Here is an 18,098-nt window from a genome sequence, read left to right as displayed (position 1 = left end):
GGAAATGAGAGGAAACATCTGGAATAACTATACATCCTGAAACAATGAGTACCGGTATAAAAAATCTATTAAGTTTGAGATATGGGCATACCTGTGTAAAAAGTGAACTATAATAACAAAAGGGGAGCCTGAGTAATATTTAGAAGCTTTCAAACTCCAAAATAAAACACAACAAAATTTCAAAAAAGTAATTATGTATTACTGTTGTTAATATACCAAGGAATAAATTATAAATAGACAATAGTGGTACAGTGAGAGTAGGCCTAGTATCAATCAGCTAAAATAGTTGGAGAACAAATCTAGTAATATTAGCATACGTGTAGCCAGATTTATTCTGCTTGAGACTACAATAGGATTGACTACAGTATTTAAACCTATTTATTTGTGTAGCCAGAGTTCAGTTAAAGAACCTATGCTCCAAACTCTTAAAACCTCAAACTTTTGGGACAGGAAATCATACTAATACAAAAAATGAGTTCATTCTACACACATATGCTACCTATAAAAATAATTTGTGCTACTTTATCCGAAACAACTCGGTCTATAAAAACCACCGGTTTACCAACTAAACAAACACACTGGAATGTAGAAATGAAATAACTGAAAAACTTACTGAAATCAAGAAAAAACGTAGCAAGCGTGCAACAAGATAAAATACAAAAATGTGCGAGTGAGCGAAAGATAATAGTGTCAGGTGAAAACTAATCAATTAAGTGCAAGTTATGTGCAACACAGGTGCAAACAAAAAATATAACAAGGTGCTGGAAACAATTAACCGTCACACAGTTTACCTGTGCATCTTCAACTTTTTCAGTCCAAACCATTCTGTAGCTGAAAACAACAAAAGAATGAGAAGTGACCACACGAGAGCCTTTGAGTAAAGGCTTAGTGATTGAAATGACCTTGTGAATAACAGTCAGGAGCATTGGGCTTTGGCCCTCTCGGAGACACACTAGACGAAAATAATACTCCTCCACTGCCAGGCTGTTTATAACTTTCAAAACACGTTCCATTCTACACCAACCTGGTGTGAGGTTGGAGCTAAATATTAGTTAGTTTATAGCATTTTGTTATAGTGAGTATTTATTTGATTGATATAAATCATGGCTTTATAAAAGTGAGTATTTTTTACGGAGCTTTAGAATTAGCTATGTATTATGTATGCCATTCCTGTACACATTCAAACACAATTGGAATAGCCCACAAATGATTTGTCATAAAATATGAGGTTAATGCTAATATTTTTTTTTAACAAATAATTTGCTGATTAGATGTAGCCCTTTTATAATGTACTCCATAGATGTACTACAGTTGTCAATCGATAATGTGGCACTTTATAATCCTACATATCCAGTAGTCGACAGTCTTATCTGCGGAAACAAAACAAGCCTAAAGCGATATGTATCCCTCTCCCTCGAACTATACGTACCGTCATTGTGAAGCCTAGTTTCAACAATTTAAATGTAGGTTACTATTTGGTACCTTTTGATAACTTTACCAAGTTTTACTGTGACAAATGCAATAGTTATTAGTACTGCAGTAGAAAATTGTCATCTTGATCAAATGCATTTAATAAAAACTAATCTAAACCATCCACTGTTTTCAGTACGATCCGACTTCATCCTGGTCTGTTACCTGTCGGATTATCTAGAGACAACTGTACTTTGCCTACTTAAAGTGGACTGACTAAAAGTATTATGTGTTTTAAGTGATAATGATTTTGAGGGTTAAAGGTATAAGCAAGTAGGCCCTATCGAGTATTTCGTTTTCTTAAGCGGCCAGTAAAAATAACATTTGCTCATGAATAGAGGAACAAATTACGATATAACTAAAAGTTACGTTTTTACTCATAAATATATCCAAATAAAAAGCACACAAGTCCAACTGGTACAAAGCATTACTCACTTAGGTACAACGATATTCCACAGTCTATATATTTCAAAATTGTTCTTCATGTAAAAAATTGTATATCTTCTAAACATCGACACTAAAACCGAGAAAATTTGCAAATTCATAAACATTAACTAAGCATTGACTAAGCATGAAAGGTTTATTAGCAACACGAACTGGTATAAGAGTGTGTTTTAAGATTTTTTTTTATCGATGTCTTCGCTGGTGGCATTTACCTATCAAGGTTTAATATGAATTACAGGCCTATTAAACACATTCTTAAGTTTGAAAATCACATTTAGTTGGAAATGCACTTATAAAAAAAAATAACAGAAGGAAAAAACATTTGATGGTTCACAAACATTAGTTGCTCAGTAATTTTTCTTTAGCTGCTGATCAATATAATTGTCAATAGTAATATTGTACGGTTTTTATGTTAATATTGAATCGTTTCCTGACAACATCCACAATGTAGGCCTATTGTATTTTAATATGTGAATAGATAGGTTTTGAATTGAATTAAAAACATAAAAACACAGTTGAAGTACAGTAGTGAAACTGACCTATGAATATCTAATTCATTTCAGGTTAATATCATAAATATAAAAACATGATGAATTATTAGCCTAATAAATGAAGCAAAGACGAAACCAGGTATTTAAATACTAACCTAGCCAATTTTAACTTCTACAAAGAACATTGAGATTTAAATACTAAAAAATAATTAAGAAAGTTCAAACAGCAAGATCAAGAAATGTTTAAAGATATTCTTTAAACCTAATCTTTGAGGTTCAAGATAAGGGTTTTTATGTGTCAAGCAATAACCTTGACCTTGACCTGCATATCATTTAATGATAAATGCTCTATTTTAAACGGAATAGTCAGTATCTTAGTATCACCAATTATTAAAAACCTTAGAATAATCTTTACATTAAATAATTAGGCTAATGTTAAATAGCCTATTGTCTCACCTTGAAAGACAGCCTAATAAAAAAACCCCTTATACCCACCACGTGGTAAACCAATAACTTTGAATCTATCTCATTCTTATAAAAAATTGTGGCTGTAACCCGATAAAATAAAATTTAATTTAACTGTTGAATGCAATTAAGATAAATTGGGGGGGATAGGATAAAAAATAAGGTAATAGATAAATTAGGTAGGATAAATTGAAGGGGGGTTGAATCTAATATCCATGGCTGCTTTCAAGACTTAACTGAAACAGTGAAGCTATTGAAACGCTTCTGCAATATATAGTCCATTAAACACATTCCCTTTCCCTGTGCAGTAAGTACCAACGATCACATAAGACCGATAGATGGAGCATGTTGGCCGCGACGTGAAGCCAGTATTTTTCACTAATCTTAACTAAGATGGCGGCTGCCGGCTGTGATGAGCCCTAGTACCGCGCGCAACTAATTAAATGTTAGTCGATAGCAATGGTATCCATGACAATACGCCTTTGTATTACAAATATTTCTGTTACTAACACAATGACCTTCAAAATAGGGTTTTGGATTTTTCTTCTAGCGTTTACCGTTTCTTAGAAAAAGTTAGTTTACATAATTAACAACAAAAACTTTTTGGGCGAAAGGAAAATTCTGAAAAGCTAGAAATCTGTTGATAATATATGTATCTACATCGTCTTGAAGTTTGATAAAGTTCTGATGTTTGGTTTACAATCTACGAATTTTCAAAGTGACAAGATAGTTTCTGAAACTCTTTATACAACTCTCCTTTATATTCTGACTGTCATATTAATTTTTATGAAAGAGCTAAAAAATGTTAATTTTTAGATTAGTACAAAGAATAAAACGAAGAACATTTATATGTAATCCGTGTTTTTCTAATTAGTTTGGTAACTTTCCTGTATAGCTCCAAATTTGAGTATCTAAACTGTATTACAAGTGACGTTGTAGGCAGAATCTGCCCACATGACGCCACGCGGCGCGGCGGGTAGCCCCTATATTACAATTTAAATTACAACCAAACTACACCAGCTAAAAATTGTAAAAAATATGATCCAAAAGGTTCAACTCTTTAGCTACAAAATCCACCGTTTTTTAACTTACCTGACCAAAAAATAAAAAAAGTAGCAGCCGACGAACTTTTTCATGTCTTATTTTAAAACTCATTTAAAAATACCGACTTTATTTGAGGATTTAAAATAGAAAATACTAACTTTTAAGCTTTTAATTAAAACCAATAGTGTCATAGACTTTCTGACTTCACTCATACGAAGTTTCAACCATATAACTTAAGTCTAAGTAGGCTAAATGTTGAGTTATTTTGAAGTGGAACATTGAGTTTTGGTGCAGTTTTCATCGACATCTAGCGCTTCTATCCTACAGTAAGATGGCGGACCTGGCTTCACCTGCTTTAATTTTAGTTAGATAGGCGTGCTCCATCTATTGGTCTTATGTGATCGTTGGTAAGTACATAGCTTTCTTTATCCATTATAGCCTACTAAAGTAGCTGTCCGGAAAACATCACGACCCGTTTAATCAGAATTTTTTTATTGTTATAAAAACAAAAAGGTAAAGGGAAAAAGTCACTAAAACCATTGACTATACACAGAATAGACTTCCCATAAGTAATGTAAAAATTTGAAGCAAAAAAAAAAAACGTGGTGCAATCTGTTGAGATGGTCACCAACTAATGACAATATTCTGTGTTAAGTGTTAATCAATCAGCCGTTTGCTATGATACTGCATTGGTTTTAATTAATATTCAACCCAATACACTAGTAAACTCTGGTGAGATGGTCCTGAACTTCATCTATTTTCTTGGCTTCAAACTTTCAAATACATGGGAAGTCTATTCTGTGTATAGTCAATGCTAAAACTAAACAAAATAAGTTCAGATCCATTAAAAAAAAACATTAAGTAACTTTTGACTTTGTACGCTTTTTTACTATCGTAATAATTTTGGCCATGTGGAAGTTACAATCAAAACCATCATGTCAAATTACAAATCTATAAAATAGGAGTTGCAAAATTCAATTAAAACGAAGCTAAGGAGTCAATGGAACTTTAGCGCCTTCACGAGGGTAATTAACGCAACCTGCATGACAATTTACACAAATTTTTCAGTGATTGTAGTAACGGGACTGTTGATCTCATAAGACCTATCATCATACACACATTATAGCTACAATTATTACAAACTGTTACGGAGTGCTAGTGGCACTTGAATCTGTGAACCTGCTTCTTAAACAAGTCAAATTAGTTAATTGAGAATCATCACACATGTTATAGGCCTATTTGTTATGCTGCGTTACTACATTTTGACTTTTAACAATAAATTTAGATTGCTGCACCAATAACTTATAGGTAAGCTACAAAGGGTGGCGAAAAAAAATTCTGAATCGTTTAAAATATTTAAAAACATAACAAAGATAGAGCTGCTATAAAACTTGGAACAATTTTACTGTGTTAAAAATCATTTTTAAAACATTATTCAGCGATTGTACCTCCTCTGGGGGATGTCCCGATAAGAGTCAGAAGAAAATGTTTAAGGCAAGCACAAGTTGATTAACACGTCAAATTAAAGGTCTTAACGAGTAGAGTATTTAATGCTCCAAAGCCCAAACGGATAGCCAAGTCAAAATTGGCAGCCATTTAAAGAAATCTTGTTTTGCAATTGAAATACAAGTAAATAACTTACACAATATAAACTTACTACAAAATAACAGTTCTGTAACTTACTAACGCAATTAATTGTATCCTTGTATACGTAGACGTAGTAATTTAAATATAAATAAGTTATGTATTATTTCACTTTTTTACATGGCTTAGTTTCTTCCAAAACCTTTTCAATCAACTTGGGCTATTGTATTGAGGCCTAAGTTACAGGTTTATAAGTTAACAGGATTTATGGTAATTATCCATCTATTCACTAAACCGTGACGGTCCCAGTTCCAAGTGTGACGGTTACTGTAATAGAGGTTCAACTGTGAGTACCTATTCGATTTTCTTTATTCAGCAATCTTAGCGGTATAAGTATTTATAGAATCAGACTGTAATAGATTAGATTTCATTGACTAGCAAATTAAGAAGAAGAAAAGTGTGGTAATTATATCGATCATGGACGTCTCGCTAAAATTATATTTTTTTTTCACTCTTCTTATGCTAAATAACCTCCTGAATTCAAAAATGATTGTCAAAAATGATTGTTGGAAAAGCGGAAAAATTGCATTTTTTCGGAAACGGGTCATAAGGGTACTCAAATTAACCGGTAGAGTGAGCTGAAAAGGAATATGCAAGAATTTACAAGATCCGATTGATATGGAGATAAAGCCGGAAAAGTGCCGTTTTCCCGGAAAAACAATGAAAAATCATTCTATTTTAAAACAAGTATTTTAGGTAGGCCTATCTAAATTGTGCGGGATTTTACACTGATTGCGTTAGGTTATGTTAGATTAGGTTGGGTTGGCTTAGGTTAGGTTAGGTTTGGTAAGGTTAGATTATATTAGGTTAAGTTAGTTAGGTATGGTTAGGTTGGGTTAGGTTAGGATAAGTTAGATTATATTAGGTCAGGTTAGGTTAGGTAAGGTAAGGTTGAGCTAGATTAGGTTAAGTTATCAATAAAATGAGTATTATTGTTAGTAACCTATCCCAACATAACCTAGCCTAATATAATCTAATCAATGCTAACCCAACCCAACCTAACCTAACCCTCCAAGTGTCTCTAGTTTTGGTCTTAATGTTCGTCCATTAATTGAGCAATCGCAGGGTTTTATTAAAATGTATCTTAGAAACCTAAAAACCATGTAAAGTATATTGTTTTATAGCCTATATCATTTTGTTTGTAAAATTATGGGCTTCAATGTAACATTATAAAACATTACAAAAAAAATGTTCAACAATTTTTGTGGGGGTTCACATTTCTCAAAAATTATAAAATAAATGAAAAAAATTATGTTTGCGCTCAATAAATTGTTATAATTTATAGGTCTACAAATATTTTAAAATTAGCCACTTTGTTCAGAATTTTATGTGGATTCCAAAAATATAATAATATAAGGAAGTAGGTTTGCAATTAAATAAGTAATGGGCAAAAAACAGATTTCGGTACATAGCGTTTAGCTAAGAATGCATAGCCTAACCATAGCTAGGAATCTGGCTGATAATTTACATCAATATCACTACCTAATTCTTCAGGATCATCAACCAGCCCTTCAAAATCACTTAAATCTTCTTATAATGCACCACGTATATCACTAATTTTGATTTTTAACACTAAAACAATGATAAACGTAATAAAACACATCAGTCTTCGGTGCGAGGTTAACCAAGCTGTTTACAAATATGCACGTCAGCTGTCTGCTACAATATTTTCGGAACTAAAATGAAAAGCGTTTAGAAACATACATCAGGAGAAAGCTCTGAATCTTCTGAAAAAAAAAACTATACCTAACTCGATCCAGTTCAATACGGTTCAGTCAGTCCCAGAGCCATCGCCGTAAACAGTGTTTGTGAGTCGCAAAAGCGACGCATAACACCACGGCGGGTGTGTTATGAGTCACTTTTACGACGCTTAACATTCGGAGGGCTAATAAAATAAAATATAATATAATCTAACTTAACCTAACCCAACATAACCTAGGCCTAACCTATTATAATCTAACCTAGCGTAATATAATCTACCTAACCCAACATAACCTAGGCCTTACCTATTATAATCTAACCTAGCCTAATATAATCTAACCTAACTTATCTAACCTAACCCAAATTAACCTAACCGAACCTTAGCTATTTTTGGTCATTGTGGCACTCGATTTCCTAAAGCTTTTCCGGCCGTACCTCCGTTAATATCAATCGGATCACAAAAATTATTGCATATTCTTTTTCAGCTCACTCACCGGTTAATTTGAGTACTCTTATGACCGTTTCCGCAGAAATTTAGTTTTTCTGTTAATATCCATCGGATCTTTAAAATTCTTGTGTAAGTTAGGCCTATTCTTTTACAGTTCACTATCCTGGTAAATTTGAGTACCCTTATGACCCGTTTCCGCAAAAATGTTGTTTTTCCGGGAAACGGCACTTTTCGCCCGTACCTCTGTTAATATCCATCGGATCTTTAAAATTCCTCCATATTCTTGTTCAGCTCGCTCTACCGGTTAATTTGAGTCTTACCCTCATGACCCAGTTCTGCAAAAATGTAGTTTTTCCGATTTTGCGCTTTTCCGGGGAAAATGACAATCATTTGTGAATTAAGGACCCGTTATTTAGCATAATAGTGAAAAAATTTTAGCGAGATGTCCGTGATCGATATAATTACCAAAAGTATTACTTAAAAGGCTAAGCTAAGTTAGGCCTATAGTATCACTCGCTCGGTCGCTCCAGACATAGGCCAAGCTTAGTTCCTCAAGAGGATAAAAAAAATTAAACCTAGGTAACTGGAATACTTTCAGTGTAAGTAGGCCTAGCCTAAGTAAACAAAACATTCTTACAAAATGCTTTTGTCAACACAGGTGCTAACAAAAATGGTTCGGTTAGGCTAGGACAGCATAAGTTGTAAGGTCAAGGGTGTGAACCTTTATAAGTTAATCTAGACCTACAAAATCTTGTTGTTTATTGATGATGAAACATAGGCCTAAATTAGGTTTAGGCCTACCTTATGTTTAATTTGGTTCAAACCAATAAGTTAGTTGTTTAGGTTTTCAGGCATTTCCCTAAAATTAACTTACTAGAGAAAAAGTGTTAAAAATGAGCCCAATAAGTTTAAGAACCTAAGCCTAAACTAAACTAAGTTAATACCCATTAGTAGCCTAATAAATCTTGATGCAAACTAAATAAGACAACCTTAAGTAAATACCATGACTAAGGTACGAGAAAACTTGTATTCTAAAATTGCAATATAGGCCTAGGCCTACAATTAAGTACAAAAATCTGCCTTCACTTTAACTTCTTGCATAAGACATTAGAGGATAAGGTACATAAAAAATAATACACAAGAATTCTATTCGACAGTACCTCTGTAGAGTAGGGGCTAGTTTACTTATAAACAAATAATGATCGACAACTTTGCCTGGAAGTAGGCTTATTGGTAGAGGACTTGTGAAGGTCGAGAAGCGAGACTACAAGTTATCCAAATTTTGATACCCTTCCCTTCCCTTACCAACATCAGCAACCGGTAACCTTCAAAAATATACGAACCTTGGAAATGAACAACCACGTGAAGATCAAGGTCGAAACTTAATTTAAATTAAAACAATTACTTAAGCTACTTAATACACTAATCCAGAACAGATCAGTAATTAATTTTGATTTTATAGAATAGAAAAAGAAAACGACTATTTATTTCACAAGGAACAACACCCAACACCCACGCCACACTGTGCTGTGTGGCTGTGAGTGAGTGAGTGAAGTGAAAGTGAGAGTGGAGTGGAGTGAGTGTGGTGTGACTGATCGACTGTACTGAAGTTTAGTTTAGCAAAAGAGGAACTATGAGTTTTTCATTATGACTCAAGTTTATCTTTAATAACTGCCCAGCGTGAGTTTCAGGGGCACTTTAGACAGACTCCTCCTACACAACAAAGCATTTTAAGGTGGTATCGCCAGTTTAAGAACTCTGGAAGTGTATTAAAAAGTAAAATTAGTGGCCGCACAAGAGTTCTCTTAAAAACTTAGGTAGATTGGCAAATGTAACTAAAATGACTTTACCCTTCTCAAATGCCCCCCTAGATCCCCTGATATTTCGGCGTGTGATTTTTTTCCATGGGGCTATGTAAAAGACAAAGTTTATATACCGCCAATGCCTCAAACACTTCAAGAGCTCCGTGGACGAATTCGTAATGCCGTGTCGAATCAATCAACCTAGCGATGCTAGCCAGGGTATAGGACAATTTACAGCATAGATTGGAAACTTACTCCACGGCTAATGGACGGCACATTGACAAGTTGTAGGGGTATCTATGAAAAATTTAATAGATCTCTCTTAATGTTGATATGTTTTATAACCTTATTTGTTTAACATTAGCGTCAATAAAATGTTTTAAAACCTGATGATTCTTTTATAAACGCCCTTTATAATAGCTTCCATGAGAGGTTCTCGAGCTCATTCAACTTATGGTGCCATCCATGAAAAATTACATCAAAATCAAACCAATCAAATTGGAGGTATCGCGTTCAAGGACACACACACAAATATATAATAAACGGTATCAGCATTCTGACACATACTTCCTCCCATAAGTTTGTCAACAACCTTTATCATGTGTAAGCGGTGAGAGTAAATATACGGAAATGGGATTTATACAATTTTGTTCACATGTTAAAGGACTACATACTAAATTTTTATCAAAATCTTTCGGGCCATTTTTGTAAAAATCGGATTTTTCCGTTATTTTATGGGGTTTTATGGGAAAATAACATAATTTACAATAACTTTTGAACCATAATTTTTACAGAAATGGGATTTGTACCATTTTGTTCAGAATATAAAGGACTATAACATAAAATTTTTTTATCAAAATCGTTCGGGCCGTTTTTGGGAAAATCTTATTTTTCCGTTATTTTATGGGGTTTTATGGGAAAATTCCCATTAAAAATAAAAAAATTTAAAAAATGAAAAAACTATCAAAATTTTAAGGACCATAACATACTATGTTAAAATAAAACCGGATTTTTTTCTAAAATCCTATTTTTCGTTATTTTATGGGGTTTTTATGGGAAAATAACATAATTTACCATAACTTTTGAACCGTAATTTTTACAGAAAAGGGATTTGTACCATTTTGTTCAGAATTTAAAGGGCTACAACATACTACATTTTTATCAAAATCGTTCAGGCCATTTTTGAGAAAATCCGATTTTTCCGGTTTTTTATGGGGTTTTTATGGGAAAATCCCCATTTAAAATCAAAATATGAAAAAAAACACCTGGAGATACCATATGGATTAGAACCTACATACCAAATTTCATCGAAATCGGACCACAGGTGTAGTCCCTAGCTCTGTACACATCCAGACACACACACACACACACACACACAGACAACACTTTGAAAACCACTTTTTTGGGTCCAGGGGGACCCAAAACGGATATATCCACTCAAAACTCAAACTCGAAAATTTTGACGAAAACAATACTTTCTCTATATACTATGGTATAGGGGGAGAAAGTAAAAATCAACAACCAACTAATCAGCTTCTATAGCAATTTAATAGCTGGCTGTGTACTTGTAATAAAATATATTCAAGGAAATTTTATTTGAAGATTGTAAGTTAATTCCCTTCAACATATTATTTACAAGAGTAAAATAACTAAAAAAAACAAATAGGCTAGTATGTCATGCAGCAAAAAATTCAACAGCAGGTATTTTATAGACATTGATGTAGGTGGATTGGAAGACTAGTTAAATAAAACAAATCCAATTATCCAAACACAAGTACAGCTTACGCAACATAGTGTAAGAGAAATATTTGGAAAAAAGTGTATTCAGCTGAGGAAATTGGTAGAAAGATCAACAGTTTGACACCATCATATCGAGTGAAATGAAATATACGGGCAGATCGAATCGGATTGCCTATTAATGTTCTCTGTGATATAAATAAAAATGTAAATGCCGATGACTCGAACTTTCTTGTGCATGGTTCTGTTCTGATGTAGATTTATTAAGTTTGCATGTTAAAGATGTACAGTAGAACCTTGATAAGAAGACCCTCATAGGTATGATGAAAAATATGACTTGTTATGAAGGCTTGTCCTTATAGATGTTTGCAACAACATGCAATTAAGGGCAATATAAAATCATGGGTATTTGAAAATTACACTTGTTATCAAGGGCCACATGTTATTGAGTGTCTTCTCATCAAGGTTCCACTGACACTGTATCTTCTAGATGTTCAATGGCCCACTGTGGTTTGTAACGTATTTGACTGGTTAGCAGCAAATTACGAAGAAAAAAACAAAATCTTTCATAAAGCTTAAAAAAAGTACCTGATCTTTTTTATTCACAAGATTACGTTAAGTTTTTGGGTGTTTTGATTGATAAAAAGTTAAGCTGAACACAGAATATTGATCAGCTAACAAATATGCTTTCAAGAATTGTTTTCTAGTGCATTATGTTTATTTATTTATTCATTCATTACAATATATATATATGTATTTTAAGCACGAGCAGAATGAAAAGATAACAATTGCATTGGAAATAACAAGAGAAGTTAATTAAAACAATTAACAGTTAAACAGAGATCTGTTTTCACTGTTATCTACTGTTTTAACAACTGTTTTAACAGTTAATTAAAACAGAGAAGTATGTTTTTTTAATTATGTAAATCTGTATATTTTTCTATATTTTAATCAATTGCTTCATAAAGATTAATTTACTATGTTAGCTCTGCGAAAATCCACGAGGTAGGCTACTTATATCACAGAAAAAAAAATCAGAATAATGTGTTAAGAGGATATAGAAGCACACTGCAACCCCCTTTATATTGATTTAAACATTTTGACCAACATTATAACTTGTATATTAATTATTATTGTTTACTTTTAAGAATAGCTTTAGATACAAAATTAGAAATGAATTGCATAGTATTAGTACTAGAACTGCAAAACAAATTATCTGCCTCAGGTCCGGTTGGAAAAACAAGATCATGCCATGTTATGGGCATCAGGCTCTTCAACAAATTACCATTGGCTGTCACAAATTTAGATTTTAAGAAAAGACTGTTTGCAATTTTCAATGTAAAATATTGAATTATCAATCACAATTTTAACCAATGCTTAAAACACTTAAAATACGGTGGTATTACTAAGTTACATCAAAGACTAACCAACACAGGTAGACTTCTCATCCCCTTGTAAAATCTTAAGCTTGCTCTAGACATGTGGTTCATGTTGGTGAAGTTGAACACTAGAGTCGACAAGATTTTGTTTCTCTTATTTCAGGGTTAATTTTATGATTTGTTGTTAACAATTTGATAGGGCAAGCTATCGTTTTACCTATATCGTTTTGTTTTGTTAAACTAGTTTCAACAAAACACAAATTGTGAACAAAACACGGCCCTACATGCACCAGACGGAACTGACATTAAAATTGTCTTCAGTTGATCCACAAGGATAACAATTAATTAATCTATCAGGGGGCATGTCTTAATCTATGGTTGCAGCTTGTCAGCTATCATTGTTCGTCTTAATTAGTCCTTGAATGTAACAAACTTACAGAAATTGAATTATCTCGTACTCTCGCTTTCATGTTGGATATAGTAGAATCACCAAGGGCACACCAAACGAGTTTGTTAGTAAAGGAGTCCACAGAGACTGAACATTACTCAACTCAATCCCATTTGTTATGTCTTCAAAGATAAGAAAGGTCACTCCAGGTCAGAGATAAGCAGGGCACTCTTTGCCACTAAATGACCTCCTATGAAGGTCACTATGAACATGAAAAATACAAACTATGTGCCGTGTATTTAATATTAAGTAAATCTGCAGTCCAGATTTTAATTATGTACTTATCAATTGGACACTCATAGCATTTATATTTAAAGCCATTATTTTTTACTTAAAGAAATAATAGTTGGAGAATGCTATTATAAGGGGTAACAAATAATTTTTCAATACATGCCTTTGGATTATGTTTACAGCCCACACTGTAACAAAAACTATTAGTATGTGTCAATATAAATAAACAACCTAACATCTCACAGCACTTCACTATTAAAAACTTGATCACAGTTTCGTATGTAAAAAATCTCGACTAATAGATAGATTTAATAATGTTATACTCACAGATTAGTATTTTATTTACTTGGATAGTTTACTTGGCGGATACTACCACTGTGAAATGCACTGAGCTGAGAGAAAGGGGAAATATATATATATAACCACCTTAACCAAGTAAGTTCAACCCAATAAAACACATTTACACATGTATCATACATGGTGTTTTTTTTAACGCAACCCAAATTACAAGTTCTGCGCGAGGCATTGTTTAACGAAAAACAAGCTTACATGTTGATATCTTGTTTCCTTTACTTCATTGCCAATCAGGTGATATGCATTGTTGCGTAGTTATCTGAGTCTAGTATTAAATATTATGGGTTCTTATTGTACATAACACTCAACATGGTGTTTCCTAAGCTCAAAGACCTTATGTTAAAAGTAAATAATTGGTTTCATGCTATAAAAGGTTTGATATAAGTCTCCATATATGTGATTCCAGTACCTAATAACAGGATTTGTATTTTTAAAAAACACATACCAAGTAATTACAATACATCCTCTATTTGAGGTTTTGGGAACACTTGTGTTTCCGTCAAAAGTGTGTTTTTTTTTTGGAGGTCCATACCATAAGTAGGTTGAATGACTACTTCATTTTTTTGGGAGTTGATACTTTACTTCTGAAATAAAGGGTTGGAACATGTATTAAAATGAAATATTGTAAGCATTTGGTTCAACAAAATTGGTTCACCTAAAACTTGAAACTCCCGCTCTTTTTACAAAACTACTGATTTGTCGACGCGGGGGAGATCCCACAACTCCTCAACTTACAGTTAAACTACATCAAAAGCTTGAGATAAGGGCCTCAAGGTTGACGCTATGAGGCAATATCTGTCGTTAAGGGATGTAGATCTTGTAGGACCATTGGTTTGTCGGCAATATGGTACATGATATCACAAATTAAAAGATTAAACAGATTACTTAAACGTGGGTGGACCTATACGGGGTACAGTTAAGAATTGATTGCTTGGAAGGTTGTTGTGGCAATTTGAAGCTAAAAAAGTAACAGACAATATAATAGCAGGCTATAAATGACAGCCCATACAGTTAATGTAAAACTTTTGTTTAAACTTGCGAATTATGAAGCTGCCTCCATCCCTCCAAAATTGAACCATATATTACTTGGTACAACTCACCCACTTGGTATTTAGATTTAGGCCAAACTTCAAATATTGAAACTTCAGTAGAAACAGGCTACTATACAAGAGCCTAAAGCCGGTTTCCTAATTCCTCTTTTACCGGGAAATGTTAGGTTTAGGTTCTTAAAAGGACTCTAATTATTAAGTTGCAATTATTTACAGGTCAGTTAACAGAAAAATATATTATCAAGCCTTTAAACAACTCTTTGTGTGTTGCTCAAAGATACCAAATTCAAAATTAATTTACAGGTATTACAATTAGAAAAACTTATAAGTTTTTCTAATTCTAATACCTGAGACTAATTGTATTTATGGATGTAGACTACATCCATAATCGTATTTTTCCAAATCGTATTCATGAAGTGTTATACTTTAATTTAATCTCTGTGGAGCAAAGGGACCGCGTCTCGTTGTCCCGCCGTCTAGTTGTACCTACGTCTCCTTGTACCTCGAGGCCTAGGGACAACTAGTCGTGGGTACAACTAGACGTAGGTACAAGTAGACGGTGGCACACCCGACTAGTTGTACCTGCAGATTTTTAGGAGGTACAACTAGACGTAGGTACAAGTGGACGTAGGTACAACAAGACGTGTATCCCACCGACAAGTAGTATCACCTAGCTTGTACGGATGCGACCAGTTGTCCCTACGACTAGTGGTCCCTACGTCTAGTTGTACCTACGTCTAGTTGTACCTACGACTAGTTGTACCTACGCGTATTTTGCGTCCTTATAGTCTAGTTGTATCTATCCTTCAATTCGTTACCCTGTTTAATTGATCACTGCTTGAGTACTTTTTAATAATACCCTTAATTAAATCAGAAACTGCAGTGTTCCGAGTCAATTGAGTATGATTGGCAAATATATTTCACCGCACTACGATGTTTTAGTAGTTTTACAGACGTTAATGGGAGGCTGAAAGCTACGCATTGCTGTCCCGGGTCGAAATGCCAGCTATAGTTGTAATAAAATTTTTCCAGCCCTAGTCCCGAAAATCGCTTATTTAATTAAAACATTTATATTATATTATTAAATATACAAGCAGTATATCCTTAATGAATTGCAATAGACCGCAGCCTAGCATTTATGTATTACTATTTTTGCTGATTCCTTTAGATATTTTTTCACATACCGGTAACCTTAAAGTATTTGCATTGATTAGTGTGCATTTCTTTTAGTTTACAATGGATTTCCCAATGAACAATGAAGTGTACAATGAAGTTGAGGTCCAGTGGTTGAAAACTCGACCAAACAATATGCAATGTACAGACTTCTCTATTTAACACACACTGTAAATAATATATGTGATTGGAATTTTTTCCATTTCAAACAAACTAGAGAAGCTAGTTAAACTATATAAACTAAATTTGATACTGAGCTAGGTATGTGTACACTGGCTATGTAGTGTGCAACTAAACCAAGATTAGTTTTACTAAGAACTAATAAGCGCGCGCAAAAAAGTCATACCTGGGTTATTTTTTCAATGGTATTTCAATAGTGAGCTTTCATTATGTTTCCATAAGTGGGGCCAAAAACAATCGAAAGAATATATCAGTCGATATATCGATTATTTCATTCGATATAACCCTTAAAACTAACCAAATGAAATAATCGATAAGTTAACTTACAGTCAAGTAGAGACTTTTGTCTACTTAGGAAGTGTTGTAGCAGCAGATGGAGGAGGAGCTGGAGATCAGGGCTGAACTTACCTAGGGGCGGACGGGGCGAGCGCCCGGGGCCCCTATTGCACAGTACTTTTTATTAATGTCTTCAAAAATTAATCAGACACTTTCCAAATGGCCTTCTTTTTTAACAGCTTTATTGTCGTTATCCTATATTTAAGGTTATTGTTATGTGAATTTTAAGGTATATTAGGACCAACATACTTGACTCTAAGGGACTTTTCCTTTAGGGTTGCACTGGGTCTTGCGCTTAGGCCTAGTTTACACGAGCATAGCCGCTAGGCTGTGACGAACCAGTTTGAGTTTCAATGAAGCCGTTCACACAAACGTACGGCCGCGGCGATCGAGTTGAAGGGGGGCCCTTCGCTTGGGGCAAAAGATACAATAAATAATACAAAAACTCTTGTACTAACGTAGAACGTAACTCGTACAATTGTGTTGGGTTAAATGGATATTAAATGGAGTTCTTGTACTTTTGAAAAATAAAAACATTGCTCTGTTAATGTTTTATTAGATGTTATTCTTTTACCTTTTAAGTATATGCCAATCATTATTTTAAGGGATAGAAGTATTATATTATAACCATTCAATTAAAAGGTTTTGTAAAATAGTAATTAAGTTACACGTCAAAATTAGGATCTTCAATTTAGTCGTTAGAGTCAAAATCATACAGTGCCAGTACGATTAAATAAAAATCTATATAGACATTATACAACAACTAGGGTCGTCTGATGTTAACAAAAATTACATTTATTGGGAGCGGGCGAGCGTTGTCGACTGAAATCGTAGGCAACAAGCAGCTGCAACAGTAAATGATAATGAGCTGGTAAGGGATCCTGTCTAGTCCTGTCTGTCTCACGCTCACGTATACACATACATACAATGCCTTATCGCCTATCCAAAACAATTTACTTGTGTTGTTAAATCACTTTACTAGTGTGTTTTTGGTTGAAATTGTTATTGTTGTGTACTTTTGTTTAGTGTTGTATTTTATTAATAATTCTGCAAACACTACAAAGAACAAATTAATGTTGTATTGAATGTTATGTTTGTGTTGTGATGATATCGGATACATTTAAACATCTTTCAGTTACTCATGTGATAGGTTAGCTTGTGATTGTTATTAGACTTGTATTGCAACACGTTACTTGTAAAGAAAAAACTCAAACTTGTTCTTAATGGTACTTTTCATGCTAGGACTTTAACATATTATACAAACGAGAATTCCATGATAACACCATTATGAAAATAAAAATAAGTCATAGTTTATTGTTTTTATAGTTTTAGTGCAGCCAAGAAATATAGGAAAAGGGGGTTTTAATTGCCAGGTCAATGTATCAGAGTGGGAAGTGACATTTATTTATGGGGAAAATAACTATGTTCTAGACCTTATAATGATTAATCTAAAAACAGTAAATGTTAAAATTGTTTTGACTTGTATCTTATAAACGTAGTAAAAGGTTTGTTAGTAAAATTATAGTAGTAAGTTATCAAATATATTAAAGCTTTAAAAGTGCATGCATTATCTCTGACTTACAGCACGTGTTTAAATATAACGTATTCCATTAATTAATGTTAGTTATTTTCTATTTGTGTTTTCATTCAAGCACCAAATAAAATGTGTATTAAAGTAAAAAAAATAAACCTTTTACAAGTA

At 33.4% G+C, this 18,098-nt stretch overlaps 1 protein-coding gene across 8 annotated transcripts in view; it reads right to left on the bottom strand.

The window, feature by feature from the left end:
• The window catches only part of LOC128998040 (pyruvate kinase-like), a 67,181-nt gene that overhangs the window by 42,728 nt on the left and 6,355 nt on the right, over positions 1-18,098 (bottom strand). Inside the window, exons 1-2 of one of the 8 annotated variants that reach the window (XM_054423987.1) lie at positions 9,051-9,219; positions 792-831 (exon numbers count right to left, since the gene is read on the bottom strand). The exons of 1 other annotated variant lie outside the window; for it this stretch is intronic. In XM_054423987.1, the coding sequence (XP_054279962.1) occupies positions 792-824 (33 nt within the window). In that variant the 5' untranslated portion in view covers positions 825-831; positions 9,051-9,219. Of the gene's footprint in view, positions 1-791; positions 928-1,905; positions 1,971-8,867; positions 8,940-9,050; positions 9,220-12,673; positions 12,889-13,062; positions 13,195-18,098 lie in introns of those variants that run through there. 6 more of the 8 variants (XM_054423988.1, XM_054423984.1, XM_054423986.1 and 3 more) reach the window with 6 other exon arrangements.

The sequence above is a fragment of the Macrosteles quadrilineatus genome, unplaced genomic scaffold (genome assembly GCF_028750875.1).
Source record: "Macrosteles quadrilineatus isolate MER2022 unplaced genomic scaffold, UCM_ALF_1.0 Scaffold_7__1_contigs__length_78375512, whole genome shotgun sequence".
Taxonomy (NCBI): Eukaryota; Metazoa; Arthropoda; class Insecta; order Hemiptera; family Cicadellidae; genus Macrosteles; species Macrosteles quadrilineatus.
This window is presented reverse-complemented; position numbering and strand designations above follow the sequence as displayed.